The 19,044-nt window shown below is 52.2% G+C and overlaps 1 protein-coding gene across 1 annotated transcript in view; it reads right to left on the bottom strand.

The window, feature by feature from the left end:
* LOC115484925 (zinc finger protein 208-like) overlaps positions 1 to 19,044 on the bottom strand; it is a 513,901-nt gene that overhangs the window by 406,843 nt on the left and 88,014 nt on the right. Inside the window, 1 exon segment of the mRNA XM_050984212.1 lies at positions 5,310 to 5,753. Within this exon segment, the coding sequence (XP_050840169.1) occupies positions 5,310 to 5,753 (444 nt within the window).

The following is a 19,044-nucleotide window of genomic DNA, read 5'->3' on the forward strand; positions in this document are numbered from 1 at the left end:
CATTGTACAACAGGGATGTGAGGCTTGTATAGCCTGCCTACTTTGGGTCTGGGACCTTATGGGTACAGGTGTGCAACTGGGTGGTGGTTAGGCAAGGAATCTGGGACCCTTGACCCAGGACTCAGGTATGAATCAGATTTTTTTAAGGGAGTCAGGCTCCCTTTCCCTCTGGGAGCGACTTTCAATGAGTGCCAGAGAGAGGTTTGTCCACAGGGAGAGAATGCAGGAGCACCACCATAGAATGTGCTGGAAGACCCTCTGAGGGGGGAGGAAGGGATCCAACAGCTGAGAGAAGTGGCAGTATTGGAGGTTCTATTTGGGAGGGATGGACAGCATGATAATGACGCCGACAAGGTCAGGTGCACAGGGCAAATGCTGTGGAGTCTGGCAAATCTGGGGCCATCTCAATACACCACCTTCATTGCAACGATTAATGCTGATACCAACCGAGAGACAGTGGGCTCTGTTGCCAACAAACTTAGAAATTATGAAAGTGTGATCAATGGCCCAATGCAAGCTCATGTCTCTGCTGTAGTCCAAGAATTCAGAGAGGAGATGAGGGAGGAGGTGAGGAGGAACAGTTCCCACATTGCACCAGTGGGTAATTGCCTACATAGAATCTCCCTTAATTTTTCTTCCCATACCTGTTTTTCAATTGCTGCAGCAATTTCTTCTACAAATTGCAGAAAATCACATTGTTTTATAGTGACATATTTTTGTTTTGGAGCTGCCATTTCCATTGTTTTAGTTATAGCATTCATGCCTAATTTATGAGCCTGTGTTAAAACCAGGGGATCCCCCCATGCCTGTAAATCTGGATTAGAAAAAGGCCCTTGACCAAGCAAAACATCAACTCCTACAGCATGACGAGGGTCCTGCTGAGGTAGTTTCACATTATCTAAAGCTGTTCGCTTGGCTAATTGCCTCCAATTTTCTGGAAATAACTTATACTGCACTGGTTGAAACAAAACTGTCGCCAAATGCACAATATCATAAGGAAACAGCAAATCTGTATTAACAATATGAATTAATTGCATTACTTCAGCAGAATTAATACCAAATTTAGCTACTTTGAACTGAAGATCCTGCCCAACCTTCCATGCAAAAACTTCATGACTATCACTTCGTCCTGAATTAGGAACTGCTTGAAACACAGGAAAAGCCATTTTACCATCAGCAACATCCATATCAACAACATCCAAGCCCTTTGGTGCACCTATTCTCTCCACTAAATCCCAGTCTCCTATCTCAACTGCTTTCCTTTTAACATATTCCCAACACCGAAGAGAATCGCAAACAGTTACAGTGACATTATCAGAAGGCCGAGCTTTTGAAACACCAAGCTTATTTCTACTACCAGTTTTACCAAGGTTATTTCTACTGCCAGTTCTATGATGCTTATTTCTATTACCAGTTTTACAGCAAACAGAAGTATGCATTAATTCAGACCTTTTAACCCCTGTAATTTCCTCATGGTCACTATCAGAATCAGAAAACAAAGGAGGAGAAAGAGTTAATATTTCCATGTGTTCATGCAGTTCAGAGTCAGAATCAAGCAAAGGAGCAGATGGCTCAATTTGTTTCTTTTTTAAGGTCATCTTAGCCTGCCACTGTGCCGAGGACTCAGAGTTAGATTTAACATTAAGTTCAGCTAGTTGCTCTACAGGGGAGGGGTACGTGGATTTGAAGCCTTTTGCAGACAAACACGAATGAGCCTTATCAACTTTTCCTGTAGCAACAGACCCAGCAACAGTCTCTGCAGAAAAAAATCCCAGCAGAACACTCAGGCTGAGCTTCTCCCCTTTGCTGCTCCCCAGCAGCTTCGAGTTCCTCCTCCAGGTCTTTCTTGTCCTGCTCTGCTTTCCACTCCTTTAAGGTGTTACAAAGCAACCTCCAAGTAGGAGATAAATCTGCAGCTGCTTTATCCCCATTCTGAATTACTTCCCAGCATTTTTCTCCAACTTATTTCCAAGCTCTAACACTAAAGCAGTAGTTACATCAGTCTTAAAATTTTGAGACTTTGCCCATATTAAAATACTATGCAGAGCATAGTCCATTGTTTTAACTCCTTTTCTTTTTAAGAAAGTTTTCCATGTAGATTAAACAATCTGTTCTTCGCTTGTTAAATGATTTCCCATTGTTCCCAGCGGCTCACCTTTTTTCCAGGTGTCAGAATCAGGTCTGGACTGGCAGCTGCACCCCGCTGCTCTCAGCTTCGCTGGGCTCCGGCCTCGCTGCCCCTCATCCGGCAGTTCCATCACGTCAGGGTAGCACCAAATGTCACCTTTGGGCCAGATGTGACACACACACGTGACCAAGGTCCAGGAAGAAAAAAGTTTTTATTCTGCGTCTTCTCCAGTTTATACACCCTTAACTAAGCGTGATCTTAAGTCATTAACTACATCACAATAACTTATAATATTCATTGGTGCAAAGCAATCAGCGTCAATATAATTGGCAAAAGTTTTACAGAAATTTAATAAGGCACGTATACACATCTACTTAGCCATGTAATCTAGCTTGCAAAAATTCTCATTTACCTTTTCTAATCGGTTTCCATGCTGATGGCCTTGTCTTCTTCCTTGCTATGGATACACTCGAAAATCATCAAGTGTTATTTCTTCTATTAACTCAGCTTTGCTTGCAGGCCAGCTGTCAAGCCCCTCCATACCCATGTCCCCAAGGGGAGAACTAAGGAGAGCATCAAACCAATGAGCAGGTAGACCAGGCTGCAAAGATAGGGGTTTTTAAAGATGGACTTAGAGTGGCAACATAAGGGGGAGTTGTTCCTAGCTGGATGTGTCCATGATGCCTCAGATCATCAGGGCAGAGATGCCACTTGTAAGTGGGCACGAGACCGAGGGGCATTATTTAACCATGGACAGTATTTCTCAGGTTATGCATGACTGTGAGACTTGTGCTGAGATCAAGCAGGCCCAGCGGGTGAAGCCCCTGTGGTATGGTGGGTGGTGGTCCAAGTACAGGTATGGGGAGGCCTGGCAGATTGACTACATCCCACTGCCCCAGATACACCAAGGCAAGAGCCACGTGCTCACAATGGCAGAAGCCACCAGGGGATGGCTGGAAACCTACCCTGTGTCTCATGCCACTGCCCGTAACACCATCCTGGGCCTTGAAAAGCAGGTCCTGTGGAGGCATGGTACCCCTGAGAGGATTGAGTCAGACAATGGGACTCATTTCAAGAACAGCCTCATCAACACCTGGGCTAGGGAACATGGCATTGAGTGGGTGTACCATATCCCCTACCATGCACCAGCTGCAGGAAAAGTAGAGAGGTAAAATGGACTACTAAAAACTCAGTTGAAAGCCTTGGGTGATGGATCTTTTAAAAGTTGGGAGCAGCATTTAACCACGTGGTTAGTTAACACCCGAGCTTCCACCAACCAAGCAGGTCCTGCCCAGTCTGAGTCCCTGAATATACCAGATGGAGATAAAGTTCCAGAGGTAAATGTCAGAGGTCTGTTAGGGAGGACGGTGTGGATCAATTCTGCCTCGAGTACACACAAACCCATTCGTGGGGTTGTTTTTGCTCAGGGACCAGGATGCACATGGTGGATAATGCAAAAAGATGGAAGAACACGATGTGTACCTCAGGGAGATCAGATTGTTGGGTGAGAACTATGTGTAAATATCACTGTTGGCTGAATGTTACTACCATTGTCTGTGTATAGCTGTATGTTGGATGTATAATGTATGTGTTTGTAGAGTTAGAATAAAAATTAGTTTAGCAGTAAGCTGACAATATGGCATAAGGGGTGGAATGTCCTGGGTGGACTATATGATGCTTTTATCCCCATTTGTCTGTTCTGTTTATGCTAAATAATAAGTTTTGCACCTTGAAGACTTGTTCCAGAAAGTGAAGGGGGGAGAGAAGAAGCAGCAGTTTGTTTTCAGACACTGCACTCACTCCTCCACGTTCCTGCTCCTGTGCTGTGTTGTCTGCAGATGGACAGACAGCGGGACAGAGCTCTCCTTTGTTTTAGTTAGTTTTACCTCACTGAGGCAACAAAGCTCTCTGGACTGTGGGTTTTTTCCATTTTCTTTGGACCTGTTTAAACCTCCTCTGGACTGAACACCGAGGTGAGCAGTGGCAGCTCGCAGCTGTGGCCCACCGGGCCAGGCCTGGGCCGTGGCATTTCCACTGCTGGAGGGACTGATAAGAGACTGAGCCAAGCTGCAACCTGGGGAGGGGACTTTTCTGAGTTTGTAATCTCTTTTGGAGCAGCAAGAGGTTTTATTGTTAAATATATTTTATGTTATGATTTAATATTGTTTAGGTTTCATTGTTTAATAAATAGGTTTTTTCCAATTTTCTCCAAGGAGGTATTTTCTCCCTAACTGGTTGGGGGAAGGGGCCAGTTGAATCTGCTTTCCTAGAGGAGCCACTTTGGGAGTTCTGTCCCAAATTTGCCCTGAACCAGGACAACAAGACACCCCAACAATGCCAGTCTGGGCCTGGCAGTGCTGTCCAAATGCTGCTGGAGCTTAGAGAGCCCTGGAGCTGGGACCCTTCCCTGGGGAGCCTGGGCAGGGCCCCAGCAGCCTCTGGGGAAAAACCTTTCCCTGAGATCCAACCTAAGCTTGCCCCGACTCAGCTGCAGCCGTTCCCTCCAGTCCTGTCCCTGGGCACTAGAGGGAAGAGACCAGGGCTGGGACCAGCTGGGATGCTCGGTTTCCATGGGCCAGGGTTCAGGAATGGGATTCCCCAATTTCTTGCTCCCGCTAAAATCGTGCTGCCCTCACTGCCCTCCCGCCTCCCATGGAAAGTAACAAAAGGCAAAGATCCCAGGATGGGATAAGAACAATTTATTGGGAAGAGCAATGAGATAAGCAACAAACAGGAAAAGAAACAATATTGATAACAGAAGGGCAGTAAAACTATTTACAGGGAAAATTACAACATCAACAACTGGCTCTTCCTGGCAACGTATTTGCTCCTGCCTGGAAAGGACATCCTTCTCCTCAGGGACAGAGAGAGAGAGAGAGAGATAGAGAGAGATTCTTTCCTGCCCCTGGCAATGACCTGAGGAGTGAATGTTATGTCATGGCCATAGTCAGACCCTCATGTTCTTCAATCCCACATCATGTCACTGGCAGGGGCAGGAAAAGGTACAGGTGTCTTCCCAGCATGGATCACGGGGAACATGGATCACCAGGGCTCTTCCCAACTTGTGACCTCCAATAGGGGATGAAGCTGGAGCAGTGCATGAAGAGCACTGCAGTGGGGGCACTCGCAGGGCTTCCCTTAGCGTTTCCTCCATTGGTGTCTGGTCAAATTAAAGCTGTGCGTGAAGGTCATCCCACACTGGGGACACTCGTAGGGCCTCTCTCCAGTGTGGATGCGCCGGTGGGTGACAAGGGTGGAGTTGTGCTTGAAGCCCTTCCCACACTCAGGGCAGCGGAAGGGCCTCTCATCTGTGTGGATCCGCTCATGCACAAGGAGATTGGAGCTGGTGTGAAACCTCTTCTGACATGTGGGGCACTCGTAGGGCCTCTCCCCGGTGTGGATGCGTTGGTGGATGACGAGTTCTGAGCTGCAGCTGAAGCCCTTCCCACATTCCCCACACTCCCAGGCCCATTCCCCAGTGTGGATCATCTGGTGGCGGATCAGGTGGGAGCTCTTCCTGAAGCTCTTCCCACACTCCAAACACTTGTAACACTTCTCCCCATCACGAAGCTGCTCATGGGCCACCAGCTCTGAGCTCCGGCTGAAGCTCTGCCTACTTTCCTGCCTCAGGGTGGGTCTTTCCTCCTCAGAGCACCCTGGGCTGGGTTTGGAGCCTGTCCTCCTGCAGGATCTCCGGGGATTTTCCTCTCCGTTGGATTTCTGTGCTGTGGAGTCACTCAAAATGGCCTCTTCCACAAGGTTCCGCCACGGGGATTTGTCCTCTCTGGTTTCCATCCTCAGCTCCTTGTCTGGGGAAGGAAGGACAAGGAGAGGATGGGATTTGCCTTTGTGCCAGAAGAAAGGGGAAGGAGATCCCCACAGTGCATCCCCAGCAGGACAGCGATGGCACGGAGGCTGTCCTGCAGCCAGGGGCCATGCTGGGCTGGGAGATGGAGCAGGAGAGAGGGGGATAGGGGCACTGACTTCTTCCTCACCTGCCCGGGTGTCCCAGGGCATCTTCCTCACAGCCTCCCCCTCCATCCAGTCAAGGTTAGGGAATGGGAAATCCTGATTTGGGGAAAAATACAATGCATGAGCACATTGAGTTATGGGGTTCCTCTTGCCCAAGTCCATCTCTTGTGTTGCAGCTTATCCACAATTAGCCTCTGTGAGCAACCTGCACTCCCAGAGCCCAGAGCACACTTGCTTATCCTGCTGATGGACAAGGCCAGAGACAGATCTTTGTAGAAGGCTCCAAACACAGTTTACTGCAATGCAGAGGGTCCAGGGACAGAGACAAAATGGGGCTGAGGACACGGGGTTATATAGGGGGGAAGGGGCGGATCTGAGGGTCAAGGACCAATGGGAACTGAGCACAAGTGGTGCAGAGGAGGGGCAGCCAACTGGGGAACCAATGAGGTAACAGGGGCGGAGCACTGCAGTAAACCGGGACCAATAGGGGACAAGAGAGGAGAGAATATTCTAGGGGAGGTACATATAAGGAAAAACCAGGATTGAACTGGGTGATAGCAATGAAGCCTGCTGCATTAACATGAGCCTGGAAATGCTGATGGCTGACACCATTGTACTCAGAGGGGTGTCTCTCTTTGACCCTGGTCACCTTTGCCCTGAGATATTACAGTTCCAGTGTTGGGCACCTGGACCTTCACACTCTAGAACTCACCGGGAATCTGGTGCCCCTGTAAACCAACAAAACACCGAGATTCAGTCCCCAAAAATACACAAATGACCAAGATTCAGCAAAAGCACCCAACCCTGCGTTTCCCCTCTCTGGTCCCTCCACTTTGGGCTCTGAGTTGCTGCGGGTAAAGTTTGTATTGGTGTTCCCCTCTCTGGGCTGCTGGGGCTCCTGGCAATCCCACAGGCTCCCCTTCTCTGGGCTCACCACTGCGGGATCTGGGGTCCCCTGATGGTATGGGGTCCCACTCGGGTTCTGTTCCTGGGCAGTCGGTTGGATCCAACTCCCCGGGAGAGAGGTTCTCTCGAACTGCTCTGCAGGCGCTTCCCGGTCCCAGTCCCAGTAAACTCTTGCACACCAAGAATGAAGGAGAGCTCCACAGATGCTGTCAGGTTCCGAAAGGGTTTATTGAGGATAGGTGAAGGAAAGTAGGCAGGGTGGGACACAGAGGCTCAGGGAGACAACCACACTCCTAGGAGGGCAGGCTGTGGAAGGCCCTGTGTGGGGCAGGGACAAGGCTTAGAGGGACTGGTGGAGAGGAGGGGTCAGGGCGCCGCGGTCCAATAGGGAGAGGGACCAGGGGAGGAACAAATGTGGGGTGATTGGGGGAGAGCAAATGGGGAGAAGGGAGAAGGGTGGAGCTGCTGTGCAGGCCAATGGGGAGAAGGGGATACCAGAACTTTCTAGAACATGGGGAGGGAGCCTCGGATGACAGACACCTACAGGGGAGTGCCTTCCCACGGCATCTCCTCCCTGCAGTCCCCAAGGTCTCCTCCCACACACCACTTTGGCATCACAGGCGTTCCAGCACTGTCCGGGGTCAGCACTGTCCGGAGTCCCTGTTTCAGGGCCCAGGGGTATCCATGGGTCCCCCCTGTCCATGCTCCCAACATGTCCAGCCTTCTGGAGCACCCCCAGCTCTCGCATCGCTCGTTTCTGCTCCCCCCACTGCCGGTTTCCCTGCCAGCCCTGCCGGTGCCGGGCGATCCTCACGTGGCTCTGGGCTGACAGTGCAGCCCCTGGGCCGGGCAGAGGCAGCCCCAGCACGGGGGAACCCTGCATCCTTCACTGCCTCGGCAGCCGCGCCCAGCCCCGGGCACAGAGCTCCGGCAGCTCAGGCAGCTCCGGCAGCCCCCGCCGCCCCCTGCCCAGGGAGCCCCGGGGACCCCCACAGCCGGGGCTGGCTCTGAGCGAGGCGGCCCCCGAGCCCGGCTGTGGGGCCAGGGGGGCACGGCGAGCCCGGGGCCTCTGTGCCAGCGCTTTCCCCGCTCTCGCTCAGCTGTTTGCCCGGCCCGGCCCCCCGAGCCCCGCCCGGCCCCGCACGGCCACGGCCGGGCCGCTCCCCTCGGAGCCCGCTGCGGACACGGCTGGGCCGGCCCGGCCACACGGAGCCGCCTGCCCTGGGGGCCCACGGGCCGCCGAGTGCTGCCCGGGCCTGGGCCCGGGACTCGGCCCCGAGCACAGAGCTCTGTCCGGGTCTCCCGGCCCCAGGGGCGGCTCCGGGCCCGCCCGGCCGCTCCCGGCTCCCACAGCCCGCCCGGGGCCGCCAACAAAACATCCCAACAACAAATCCACAAACCAACCACTGCCACTCTGTCCTGCTGCGCCCTCCCAGGGACCCCAACCTGTCCAATCGGCTGTGTGTCTCTGTCGGACATGTGTAGGGTGGTTCGCGTGGGACGGTTCTCAGGCAGCCCGCGATGAACAGACGAGTCTGGACTCCTCTATAGTTCAGTCTTCAGGTTGTTTATTAAAGCTTATCTCTAAGGTTTTTGTTCTGCCCAGCCGAGATCTGACCAGCAAGGCAGCCACAAGCACTCTCTGCCCCTTTAGGGCGGTCGCACATTCTCATACTGATAATTGCGTATGTGATATTTACAATTTTTCTCCAATACCCATCACCTTCATTAAACAGTGCACCTTTAGTATGAACCAATCTAAAATGCACACATCACAGAGAAGATGGATGACAAGAAGAAGGAGAAAAGCCACGAGGTCGGGCCTGAATCCTCCATCTTGCCTCCATTAGACCCCCCTGTACCAAAACCTTAAAACCTATATTCTATTCTATAAAAACACCTGCCCTACACCATTCAAACCTCTGAAACTTCCATATCCTCATGCTTTGATAGCACGACCCTTGAAGGGTCAAAATCAAGCCACCAGGTGCCCTTGTCTCCATTCCAGGACTTCTGAGCCCCCCAAGGGGTCTCCCTGGGACTCAGAGCATCCGAGGTGATGCGCTGAGTTCCCACTCTCTTTGCACAAAAAGCACTTGTCTGGTAACTTGACCCATTGCACGTCGTACACACAGAAGAACACATGGCACAAAAAGTGTGAGAACTACAAGAACTATAAAAATGTAAAAGCCTACTCTTAAAAGCTCTCTCCATAAAGGAGAAAGGTCAAAAAACTTCACCACGTCGTCAATCCAAGATCCAGTGATCTCGCCAAGCTTTTTTATGCTATCTTTTATTTGTTGAATATTTTCATGAATTGACCTCGAATGATCGGACAGATTCATGCAGCACATCCCAGCGAATTCTTCGCACCCATGCCCGTGAGCAAGCAACAGATAATCAATTGCCACTCTGTTTTGGAGAGCCGCCTGCCTTGCACTGTCGATGTCTTTCAACATGTCACTCAGTGCAAGAGAGACTGCATGAGCATGTTTGCTCAACCAGCATCCCATGTGATCCAATTGGGTCAAGGCCACCCCCGAAGCTGTTTGGGGTGAAAAAATGGCTGTAGCAATTCTCGTTGCCTTGTCCCAAGTGTACACGCTATCATCACAATCTGCAGCGTAAGGTTGCAAAGATCTTTTGTCCCTACGCTTTTGTCTTTTCAATATTTTTGAATCTGGTGACAATATTGAAATTCTTCCAATGCTGCATGGACCTCCCCTGACATTCGCAGGAATGCCGTGCCAAATTCTGTCTCCACAAATTAGAAAGACTCCTCTAGGCAACTGCACCGGAACGTGGAGTGACCCCCTGGTTGTTGTCACTGTGTTTTTGCACCAGGTTGATGCATTTTTGTAAAACCCATGATTTGGGGTAACATCAATAGTTTTGTTTACTTTTGTTGTGTCTGAAATTTTGAATTGCATGCATAGTTCCATTGTCATGGACCCAAAGATTTCCCATTCCTGAGGCTCGGTAGAGGCCACAGGAAGGAGATGCATCTAAGCATACCACTCATTCACAGGATCTTTAACGATCTGTGCGATTTTAACTGGAGTGTGCCTTGGAATTGGCAACTCATCCACTGGCAATCCAACCATGCATGCTGAAAATGGTCTTCCCGGTCTCGAGTGCGTCAGGCAAACACTATCCAAATTTGCTGCCTGAGCTAAAGCTTCCCAAACATTTGTTTTCGGTTGATTGACCGGCAAGTTTGTGCCTTTAGGCAAGGTTATTGATGGGGAAATGAGGCACATGAGCAACACAAAGCTCACGACTCTACCCTTATGAAAGAACATTGTCCCTCCCACTTAAAATTTTAACAGAAAAGAAATTCTCCCAAAGTTCTTATTCGGTCGCCTCAGCTTCTGAATCGTTGGTTGCAGCCCGAGCCTCCTCTTCCCTCGTCTGATCACCCGTCTCTCTGTCTCTGGGATCAGTGCCCTCTGGTTCTCGCGTTCGGAATGGTTTCACGTGCCGCGCCGACACCCACTTCGGACCACGCTCTGTGGAGATACAAGCAAAACCCTTGCCCCAAGTGATTAATTTGAAAGGACCCTCTATTTGTCCCGACTCAGGGTTTCTGATCAAAACTAAAGGATTTTCCTTTAGCCTTGCCTGCGAGCTGTTTGAGAAATGTCTCAGGATCGGTGGATTTGGCTCTGAAGACGAACTGTTAAGAAAATTCAACACATACAATGCTTTGTTTAATTTCATGTGAGGCGTCGCCTCTGGCTCTCCCCTCTTTTGCCTGTCCAAAAGAGATTTCAGGGCATGGTGTGTTCTTTCAATGATCGCTTGACCTGTAGATGAATGTGGGATACCAAAGGCATGTCCGACACCCCATTTTTCAAGAAATCTGTCAAGCACCCTGCCTGTACATGCCGGGCCACCATCTGTTTTTATCTCTTGAGGCACGCCCAATGACGCAAATGCTTGCAAAAAATGCTGACAAGCGTGTTCCGCTGTCCCCCCTGCACGCGCTGAAGCAAAGACTGCTCCCGAGAATGCACCAACCGAAACACGGACATTCCTGAGCCCCCCAAATGAGGGGTATTTTTGTCACGTCAGCCTGCCACAACCGAAGGCCCCGCAGTCCCCATGGACCGACCGCCCCCGCGGAAGATGGTGGCTGCACTAGTCGACAATCAGGGCAAGCGCTAATGATCTCCCTCGCCTGAGTTCCTGCGAGGCGAAAGGACTCCATCAGCGCCCGTGCATCCCGGTGGAAAAATGCATGACTCAGCCTCGCCTGCTCAAAAACGTCCGGAAGTGTTTGTGAGATTGGTATTGCCAACCTGTCTGCCCGAGCACCCCCCCCCGCCAGAAATCCCGGAAGTGCGGTGCGAGCTCCAATGTGAGTGATAAAATATTCATGTTCCCTGTCTTCTAACAGTGTTTTTATGCTCACTAGATACGAGAACAAAACCTCATTGTTGACCTCTCTCAAAAGCGAACCCTCCAACCGCCCGACCACACCTGCGACACATGCAGAACCTGTAATCAGATTGAGGGGCCACCCAAACAACTGAAATGCTCGAACAACAGCCGCCAATTCCACAACTTGTGGAGAGCCCCGAACCGTCCCCACACCTGAGTCCCATCTCTCAGCCACCGAATCCCACCACGTGATCACCGACCCGTGTGTCCCTCCTGAACCACCAGCGAACACCGCGATCCCCTCCAGAGGCTCGCCACCCATCCTTGGCTTAGCTTTACAGCATATCCGCGATTTCAACAGTCTGCGCCGGGGAAAACCGATTGTGCAGGTTCCGGGAAAAGCCAACAGTGCAATCAACAAGTCCTTTGACTTTTGCATTGCCCAGTCAAAATAGTCTTTTTTCAACGGCAAACGAATGACCGAAAACTCTCGTCCCGCTATTGTCAACAGCCCCGCTCCTCCCCTTATTATGATCTGTGCTGCCATCTCCAAATCCGCAAGAATTGTTCTCGGAGGTCTGTACGGTAGAAAAATCCACTCTATGATTATCAAAGGATCTCTTTGAGATGAGTCCCACTGAAAGATCAAACCATGAAACTGTGCTTTCTTTCCCAGCACTGCCAACTCAAAAGGCAATGACCGGACAACTCGATGCGCCCGTCTCCTCCGGATGACACCCGCCACCTTCTCCAATTCCTTCTTCGCTTCTGGCGTAAGTGTTCTGGGAGATCGAATGTCTGTGTCTCCTCCCAAAAGATCGAGCAGTGCCGAAATGTCACCATTCGTGACTCCCAAAATTGGTCTCATCCAGTCAATCTCTCCTATCAGCTGCTGCAAATCATGCAGACCGCGAACTCTGGAGCTGACCTCCATCCTCCAAGGTCTTATTGTTTTCTCTGAGACCCTCCACCCCAGACATCTCCAAGGCGCGACCTCTTGGATCTTTGAGGTGCCGATCTCCAAACCTGCCGTCCGCACCTCTGCAATCACGCAATCGAGAGCCTTTTGCAGCTCCTGCTGTGCTGACGCCGCAACGAGCAGACCATCCATATAGTGAATGATCTCCACCTTCAGGAATTTCTTCCGCGCCGGTGGCAAAGCTTGTGCCACGTACCATTGGCAAATTGTGGGCGAGTTCTTCAATCCCTGAGGGAGTACAACCCAATGGTATCGCTGCAGAGGTGTTTCCCTGTTGATACTTGGAACAGAAAAAGCAAATCTGGGCGCGTCGTCTTGATGGAGAGGTATACTAAAAAAGCAGTCCTTGAGGTCAATCACCACAAGCGGCCAATCTCTGGGAATCATCGAGATTGATGGCAGACCCAGTTGAAGAGGTCCCATGTCTTCAATACTTCATTGATCTTTCTGAGATCATGTAACAACCTCCATTTGCCTGATAGCTTCTTTTTGATGACGAACACTGGAGAATTCCAAGGGCTGTTTGTCGGTTTGATGTGTCCTTTCTGCAGTTGCTCTTGGACCAGGCTCCTCAGGGCACTCAATTTCTTTCTCTCCAAGGGCCACTGATCCACCCAAACCGGGTTATCCGTCCTCCAAGTCAGTTTTAGTGTGGCGAGTGCCGCAGTGACCCCGATTAAAAATCCAGTTCGATCTTTGTGCCCCATTGAGCCAAAAGATCTCTTCCCCAAACCGTGACTGGCCTTTGCACTACAAAAGGACGAATGACCGCCATTTTGTTTCCCGGTCCTGTGACAACAATGGAATTTTCGCTCTGCAGACATAGAGAAGCTCCCCCTATGCCTGAGAGAGTTCCCAGGGGTACAACCAAACCCCATTCACGAGGCCAAAAGATGTAAGATATTACCGTGACATCTGCTCCCGTGTCAAGCATTCCCCTGACCTCTATTGTTTTGTCTTTGCAGGTCAGCTGACAAGTAAGTATGGGTCGGTCCCGACCTATGTGCTTAATCCATGTCGTATGTACCTCGACATGCTCCTTCAAAGGAAGTCCTTCTTCATCAAAGATTGGCATGACCTGCTCCATGGCATGTGGTGGCAAGGCGAGAGCTCGTGCAATTTGAGTGTTCTTTGGCACAACCAGTGGTGGACGAAGCGCTTTTGCCAGAACTGTTAGTTCTGTGTTCTTGTCTGCTGAGATAACCATTGGATAAACAACAAGTCCGAGAATGCTGCTCTTATCTTGTCCCACGATCAAGAAGTCTTCCATCTTGTATGAATCTCCGCGGACACCTGTTGATATCCCCGCATGACCCCCATTCAGGAAGCACACCAGTCCGGAAGCTGCCAATGGGCACCGCGCTCCCGGCGGGAGGAGGTCCGGGCCGCCACGGACTCGGCTGAGGGTTTTGCCGAGAGCGTCCGCCCGACGCTCCCCGACGACTGTTCTGCTTGTTCCTGTCTCACTGCCATCACTTGTGTCGTCACGCGCTGGCAATGGATGGGCGCGCTCCTCTTCCCGCTTCCCGGAAGCGGCAGGGGATTTCCCTCTGCGTCCGTCTTAGAGAAACATTCCTTCACAGAATGTCTTCCCCCTCCGCATCGTGCGCAGAGCGGCCTTTGCGATGTTGATGCGTGAGCTTGCGCATGCGTTTGTGGACAGTCCCTCCTCATGTGGCCCAACGCTCCACATCTGCAGCACCGTCCTCCCGACGGGCTGCTCCTCCTCTGGACGGTTGCAAGAACCCCACCGATCAGTTCGCTCCGCTGCTGAAGCATCCCCCCCAGCACCCCCCCTTCCACTTGCTCCGAACATCCTCTCATTCGGTTTTCCCACTCTCCTTTCAACTCTTCCCTCACAATTGATGCAACATGCTGTGGTGTTCCCACCCCGCCGCACGCCCCCAACATGTCTGCCAAGGTTGGTCGACCTTGCATTGTAGAAATGACCCGTTGGCAATCCGGGTTGGCGCCGCCGAAAGCCAAGCCCCCTGTGAGAGGCCGCCCCGCCCGCCGATCTACCACCCGCCGATCCATGGCCTGCATGAGTCGATCCACAAACGACGAAAAGGGTTCTGTGGGTCCCCGCCGAACGGAGGAACATGGAGTGTCATGAACCCCTGCTGGTGCAATCTGCAGGATTGCTTTTCGAGCTGCTTCTTTGATGTCTCTCAGCACATTCCTGGGAAGACGTACTGCTTGCTCTGCTGCATTGTCATTTGGAGGATCCCCCGCCAATTGTGCTACTGTGAGGTTCGCGTTGGGCCCGCCTTGATACCTGTTTCTCAACTCCGTAAGATAATTTCTCCACCTTCTGTCCCAAACGAGATTTTGCGTGTCTGTGAGAATCATTGACACAAGATTTCGAATATCAAATGGCGTGAGATCGTACATATTAAATGTCCCTGTTAAAAATTGTTTAAAATATTGAGAACACAGTCCATTATTTTGAACCGCTTTCACTAAATCTTTGACCACCTCATGACCCATCCTTTCCCACCTAGGGTTTTGACCTTGTGCATCATAAGTCACTGGCATTGTCAAGTCCCCTGAACCTTGTAATAAGTCCTTTTCCTTTGCCAATATTTTTCTGATGCGCTTCCAATTCATTGTTTTCACTGGCAGCTGTGGCTCCTCTGTAGGAAACTCCATTGGTAATTGCATACACAATGGGACCGTGGAGGTCATTGGTAATTCCCCAAACCACCTCCTCTCCTTTGAGGGTTTTGGCTTTGCCCCTATATCTAAAAAAGAAATTTGAGATCCTCGTGATTGTTTTTTTGCTGTATTGAATGAATGCACAAAGCTTTTCGCTGCCTCTGCTGCTGAAAACATCCATGCAGGAATGCCTTGCGATGCTGTGATTTGTATCACATCACCCCCGTTGATCCGCTCCATATGGCGTATTTTCAAACCCTTGAAACTCCGAGGTCGATGGGTAATCCATCTGCTCTGGTAACATCGCTTTTTTCTCTGCACCTTTCCCTTTATATATTGTAGGAAAGAATTGCTGCATTGCTGCAGACCTGCTACGAGATTGGGTTCGCACGGTTTTTTCTTGGGCTGCCAATGTAGGCTGAATACCTGCACGTCCCCCTGGGGGGGGTGAAGCCTGCCTTTCAGGGATTGGAGCCATGGGGATCGGGACCGAGGAAGGGGTGGAGCCCCGGGAACTGGAGCTGTGGTCACGCCCCCTCCTCGTCCGAGATGCCACCGGGGGCGGGACCCTCCCCCTGCCGCGCTCCGCCCGCACCCTCCGTGCTCGCGCGGCCCCGGGAACGCCCCCCGTCTCCCCTGAGCTGACGTCACTGTCTCCGCCCCGCTCCGTCTCCGATGCCTCCCCCTCGGTCTCCGCCTCCGACTCTCCCTCCCCCTCTGACGTCGTATTCACGCCCCGCCTCCTCGCGACAAGCTCGCCCCGCGCTTTGGCCCGCGTGCGCGCTGCGATCCGGGCAGAACGCCGCATCCCTGTTTCCGGGTGTTGTGATGTCATTGTCATGCGTTTCTTGCGTCTCCCGCCGGACCCCGCCTGGGTCTCGGAGGCTCCGCCCGCTTCACTGCCCGTATCTGAGATGGACGCAGTGGAGCTTCCGCCCCTCCCAGAAACCCCGCGCGCCCCCGGCCCCGCGCACGCCTCCCGCCCCGCGCGTATCATCTGAGCCGCCGCTTTCGGCACGGCACCCGTACCACCCGTGCTATGCCCCCCTGCCCTCACAAATCCTCCTTCCCCGCCCGGAACCGCTGCCGCCGCCGCCTCCGACGCCGCCCCTATTGCGCAATCACGGTCGCCGCGGCTCGGTGCCTCCGTGCCGGTCCCGCTCCCCTCCACCCCCGTTCGCGACTCCACGTCCCTCCTGTCTTTTCCGCCCTCGGCTCCTGTAACTCGGGAATTTCCCCTCCCACAGGATCGCCTGGCTCTGAGACAGGACTCGTGTCTGACTCGGTGTCTGAGTCTCCTAAATTCTCTGGGGTCTCAGGACGCTTTGGGGTTTTCTTGGGTTTTCGGGGAATAGGAAGTGAAGACAGTTCTAATTTTTCCTGCCCCTCCTCTTCTTCGGGGACAGTTTTTCCCGGGCTATCTGAGACCAGAGTTAGTCTCTGTCCCGTGCCCTGACCCCCCCTTTTCTTTCCGGGGTTTTTATCACCTAACTGCCCGGCTGCGCCTCCAGCCCCAGCCGAAACCGCCCCCAACACAATCCCCGCTGGAGATAATAACTTCAAGGCTGCCTCATCCTTTTCTGTTGCTAGCAAATATATGTGCCTGTTGACCTCCTGCCAGAAACCCACTTCAAATAACAACCGGGTCTCTGAATGCAGGTAATTAAGTCTGACCCACAGTAATAAATCTTTAAGATGTTTCTTGGGAATTCCCTTTGTATGCATCTGTGCCAAGCCTTGTAAGGCCGCTAAGATTTCTAATTGCTCCTTAGTGTATGTGCCTCCCATAGTGATTGATGTTTTAAATCTGAACCTTCTCACCGAATTTGTGTCGTCGGGGCAGTCCGAAGGCTCCTGGTCCTGTCCAGCAGTCCGCAGGAGATGGGATCAGAGGCGCCTTTCTGATTCCGGTCCGGGCTGTCCTGGTACGAGTCTTCTTCGGTGGAAGGGGAGTGCGATGATTTTTGATGGTCTCAGTGGCTGCTGCTGTTCAGTGGCTGCTGCTTTCTCCGTCTGCAGACGCTGCTTTCTCCTGGAGATATCAGCGTGCTCCCGGGAACGAGTCCAGCTGTGGGAGCTGCCCGCCTGGCTCAGGCTGTGTTCCCCCTGTGCTCCTCCTGAGCCCTTCTCGAGCCCACCTGAGCCCACCCAGGGATCGCCAGTTGTCCGATCGGCTGTGTGTCTCTGTCGGACATGCGTGGGGTGGTTCGCGTGGGACGGTTCGCAGGCAGCCCGCGATGAACAGACGAGTCTGGACTCCTCTATAGTTCAGTCTTCAGGTTGTTTATTAAAACTTATCTCTAAGGTTTTTGTTCTGCCCAGCCGAGATCTGACCAGCAAGGCAGCCACAAGCACTCTCTGCCCCTTTAGGGCGGTCGCACATTCTTATACTGATAATTGCGTATGTGATATTTACAATTTTTCTCCAATACCCATCACCTTTATTAAACAGTGCACCTTTAGTATGAACCAATCTAAAATGCACACATCACAGAGAAGATGGATGACAAGAAGAAGGAGAAAAGCCACGAGGTCGGGCCTGAATCCTCCATCTTGCCTCCATTAGACCCCCCTGTACCAAAACCTTAAAACCTATATTCTATTCTATAAAAACACCTGCCCTACCCCATTCAAACCTCTGAAACTTCCATATCCTCATGCTTTGATAGCACGACCCTTGAAGGGTCAAAATCAAGCCACCAGGTGCCCTTGGCTACATTCCAGGACTTCTGAGCCCCCCAAGGGGTCTCCCTGGGACTCAGAGCATCCGAGGTGATGTGCTGAGTTCCCACACCAACCCGTGGCAATGCCCCCAATGCCCCGGGACAAAAAGCTGCTCCAGCCGAGCCCCTTGGAACCCCCACCTGCGGCCCGTCCCTGGCACACCGATCCCGGCAGCTGCCCCGCTCTCGCAGCTGCGGCTCTGGAGCAGGGAGGCTCTGCGGGACCCCCGGGCTGGACCCCCTCCCAGCCCGTGCCCAACCCGCACCTTCAGCCCGGCCTCTCTCGCTGCTCCCGGCTCCTGCCCAGTCCCCACTCTAAATTCCTAGGCCCCCCGGGGTCTCCTCTGGGCCTCCTAGAACAGCCGGCAATGGAAAACAATCGATTTTGGCCTTCCCGGCGAGGCCACAACTGAAACTTTGTTCCTTTAGCCTCGCTGCAGACACCTCCAGGGCGTTTTCTGCACACAGTCCCAGCCCCCAGCACTTGCTGAAGGTGCTCCCGGCAAATGTCCCACTGCCAGGGGGCCCTGTCCTTGCTGTCACCTGCTGGGGCTGGCCATGGACAGAGCTGCTGGACTTGCATTTCCAGCTGCTGTGCAGCCAAAGCTGAGGGATCTGCAGCTGCAGATCTGAAAGCAACAACTGGAATAGGAGCCTCTCTCCAGGGGGAAATCTCCCCTCCTGTGCCAGCCCATGGCAATGCTGCCATTCTCTGCTGCTGCTGCTGCTGCCGGGGCACTCGGGGCTCTGGCTGAGCAGCAAAGGTGACCCTGAGCCAGGAGCTTTCCTTGCCTGCAGCAAAGCCTCGGCACGCAAAGCCTTTCCCCAGGCTGTGCCCTGTGCCAGGAGGGATTGTGCCAGCAGAGCTGACCCGAAATTCCTTCTCCCAGGCAGCTTTAGGACACACACCATGGAGAAGCCAGAGCCCACTCTCAGCTTTGTGCAGCCCTCCAGAAGAATCCTGAGTGTGAAGCAGCCTGGGAACAGGGTTTGGTGTCAGGGGAGGGGAACTCAGAGCCCTTTTCTGCCCTGTGGGCTGAGGCTCTGCATTTCCGATTGTTATGAACAAGTTCAGAAGTTAATATAATCAGAGGTGTTAAATGTTAAGTTGAAACTGTAACTGTTAAGACGTTTGTAAGTTGATACAATTAGAAGTGTTAGATGATAATTTAAAATTGTAACAGTTAAGAATGTTAACAGTTGTTGAAGGTTAAACTTTTAATCCCCTACCTTACTGATATCTTTGTTGCCCCCGTCGGGAAGTGCTTCCCCTGCTCCCTAAGATGGCGCCGATA

This window comes from Serinus canaria, chromosome 25 (genome assembly GCF_022539315.1).
Source record: "Serinus canaria isolate serCan28SL12 chromosome 25, serCan2020, whole genome shotgun sequence".
NCBI lineage: Eukaryota > Metazoa > Chordata > Aves > Passeriformes > Fringillidae > Serinus > Serinus canaria.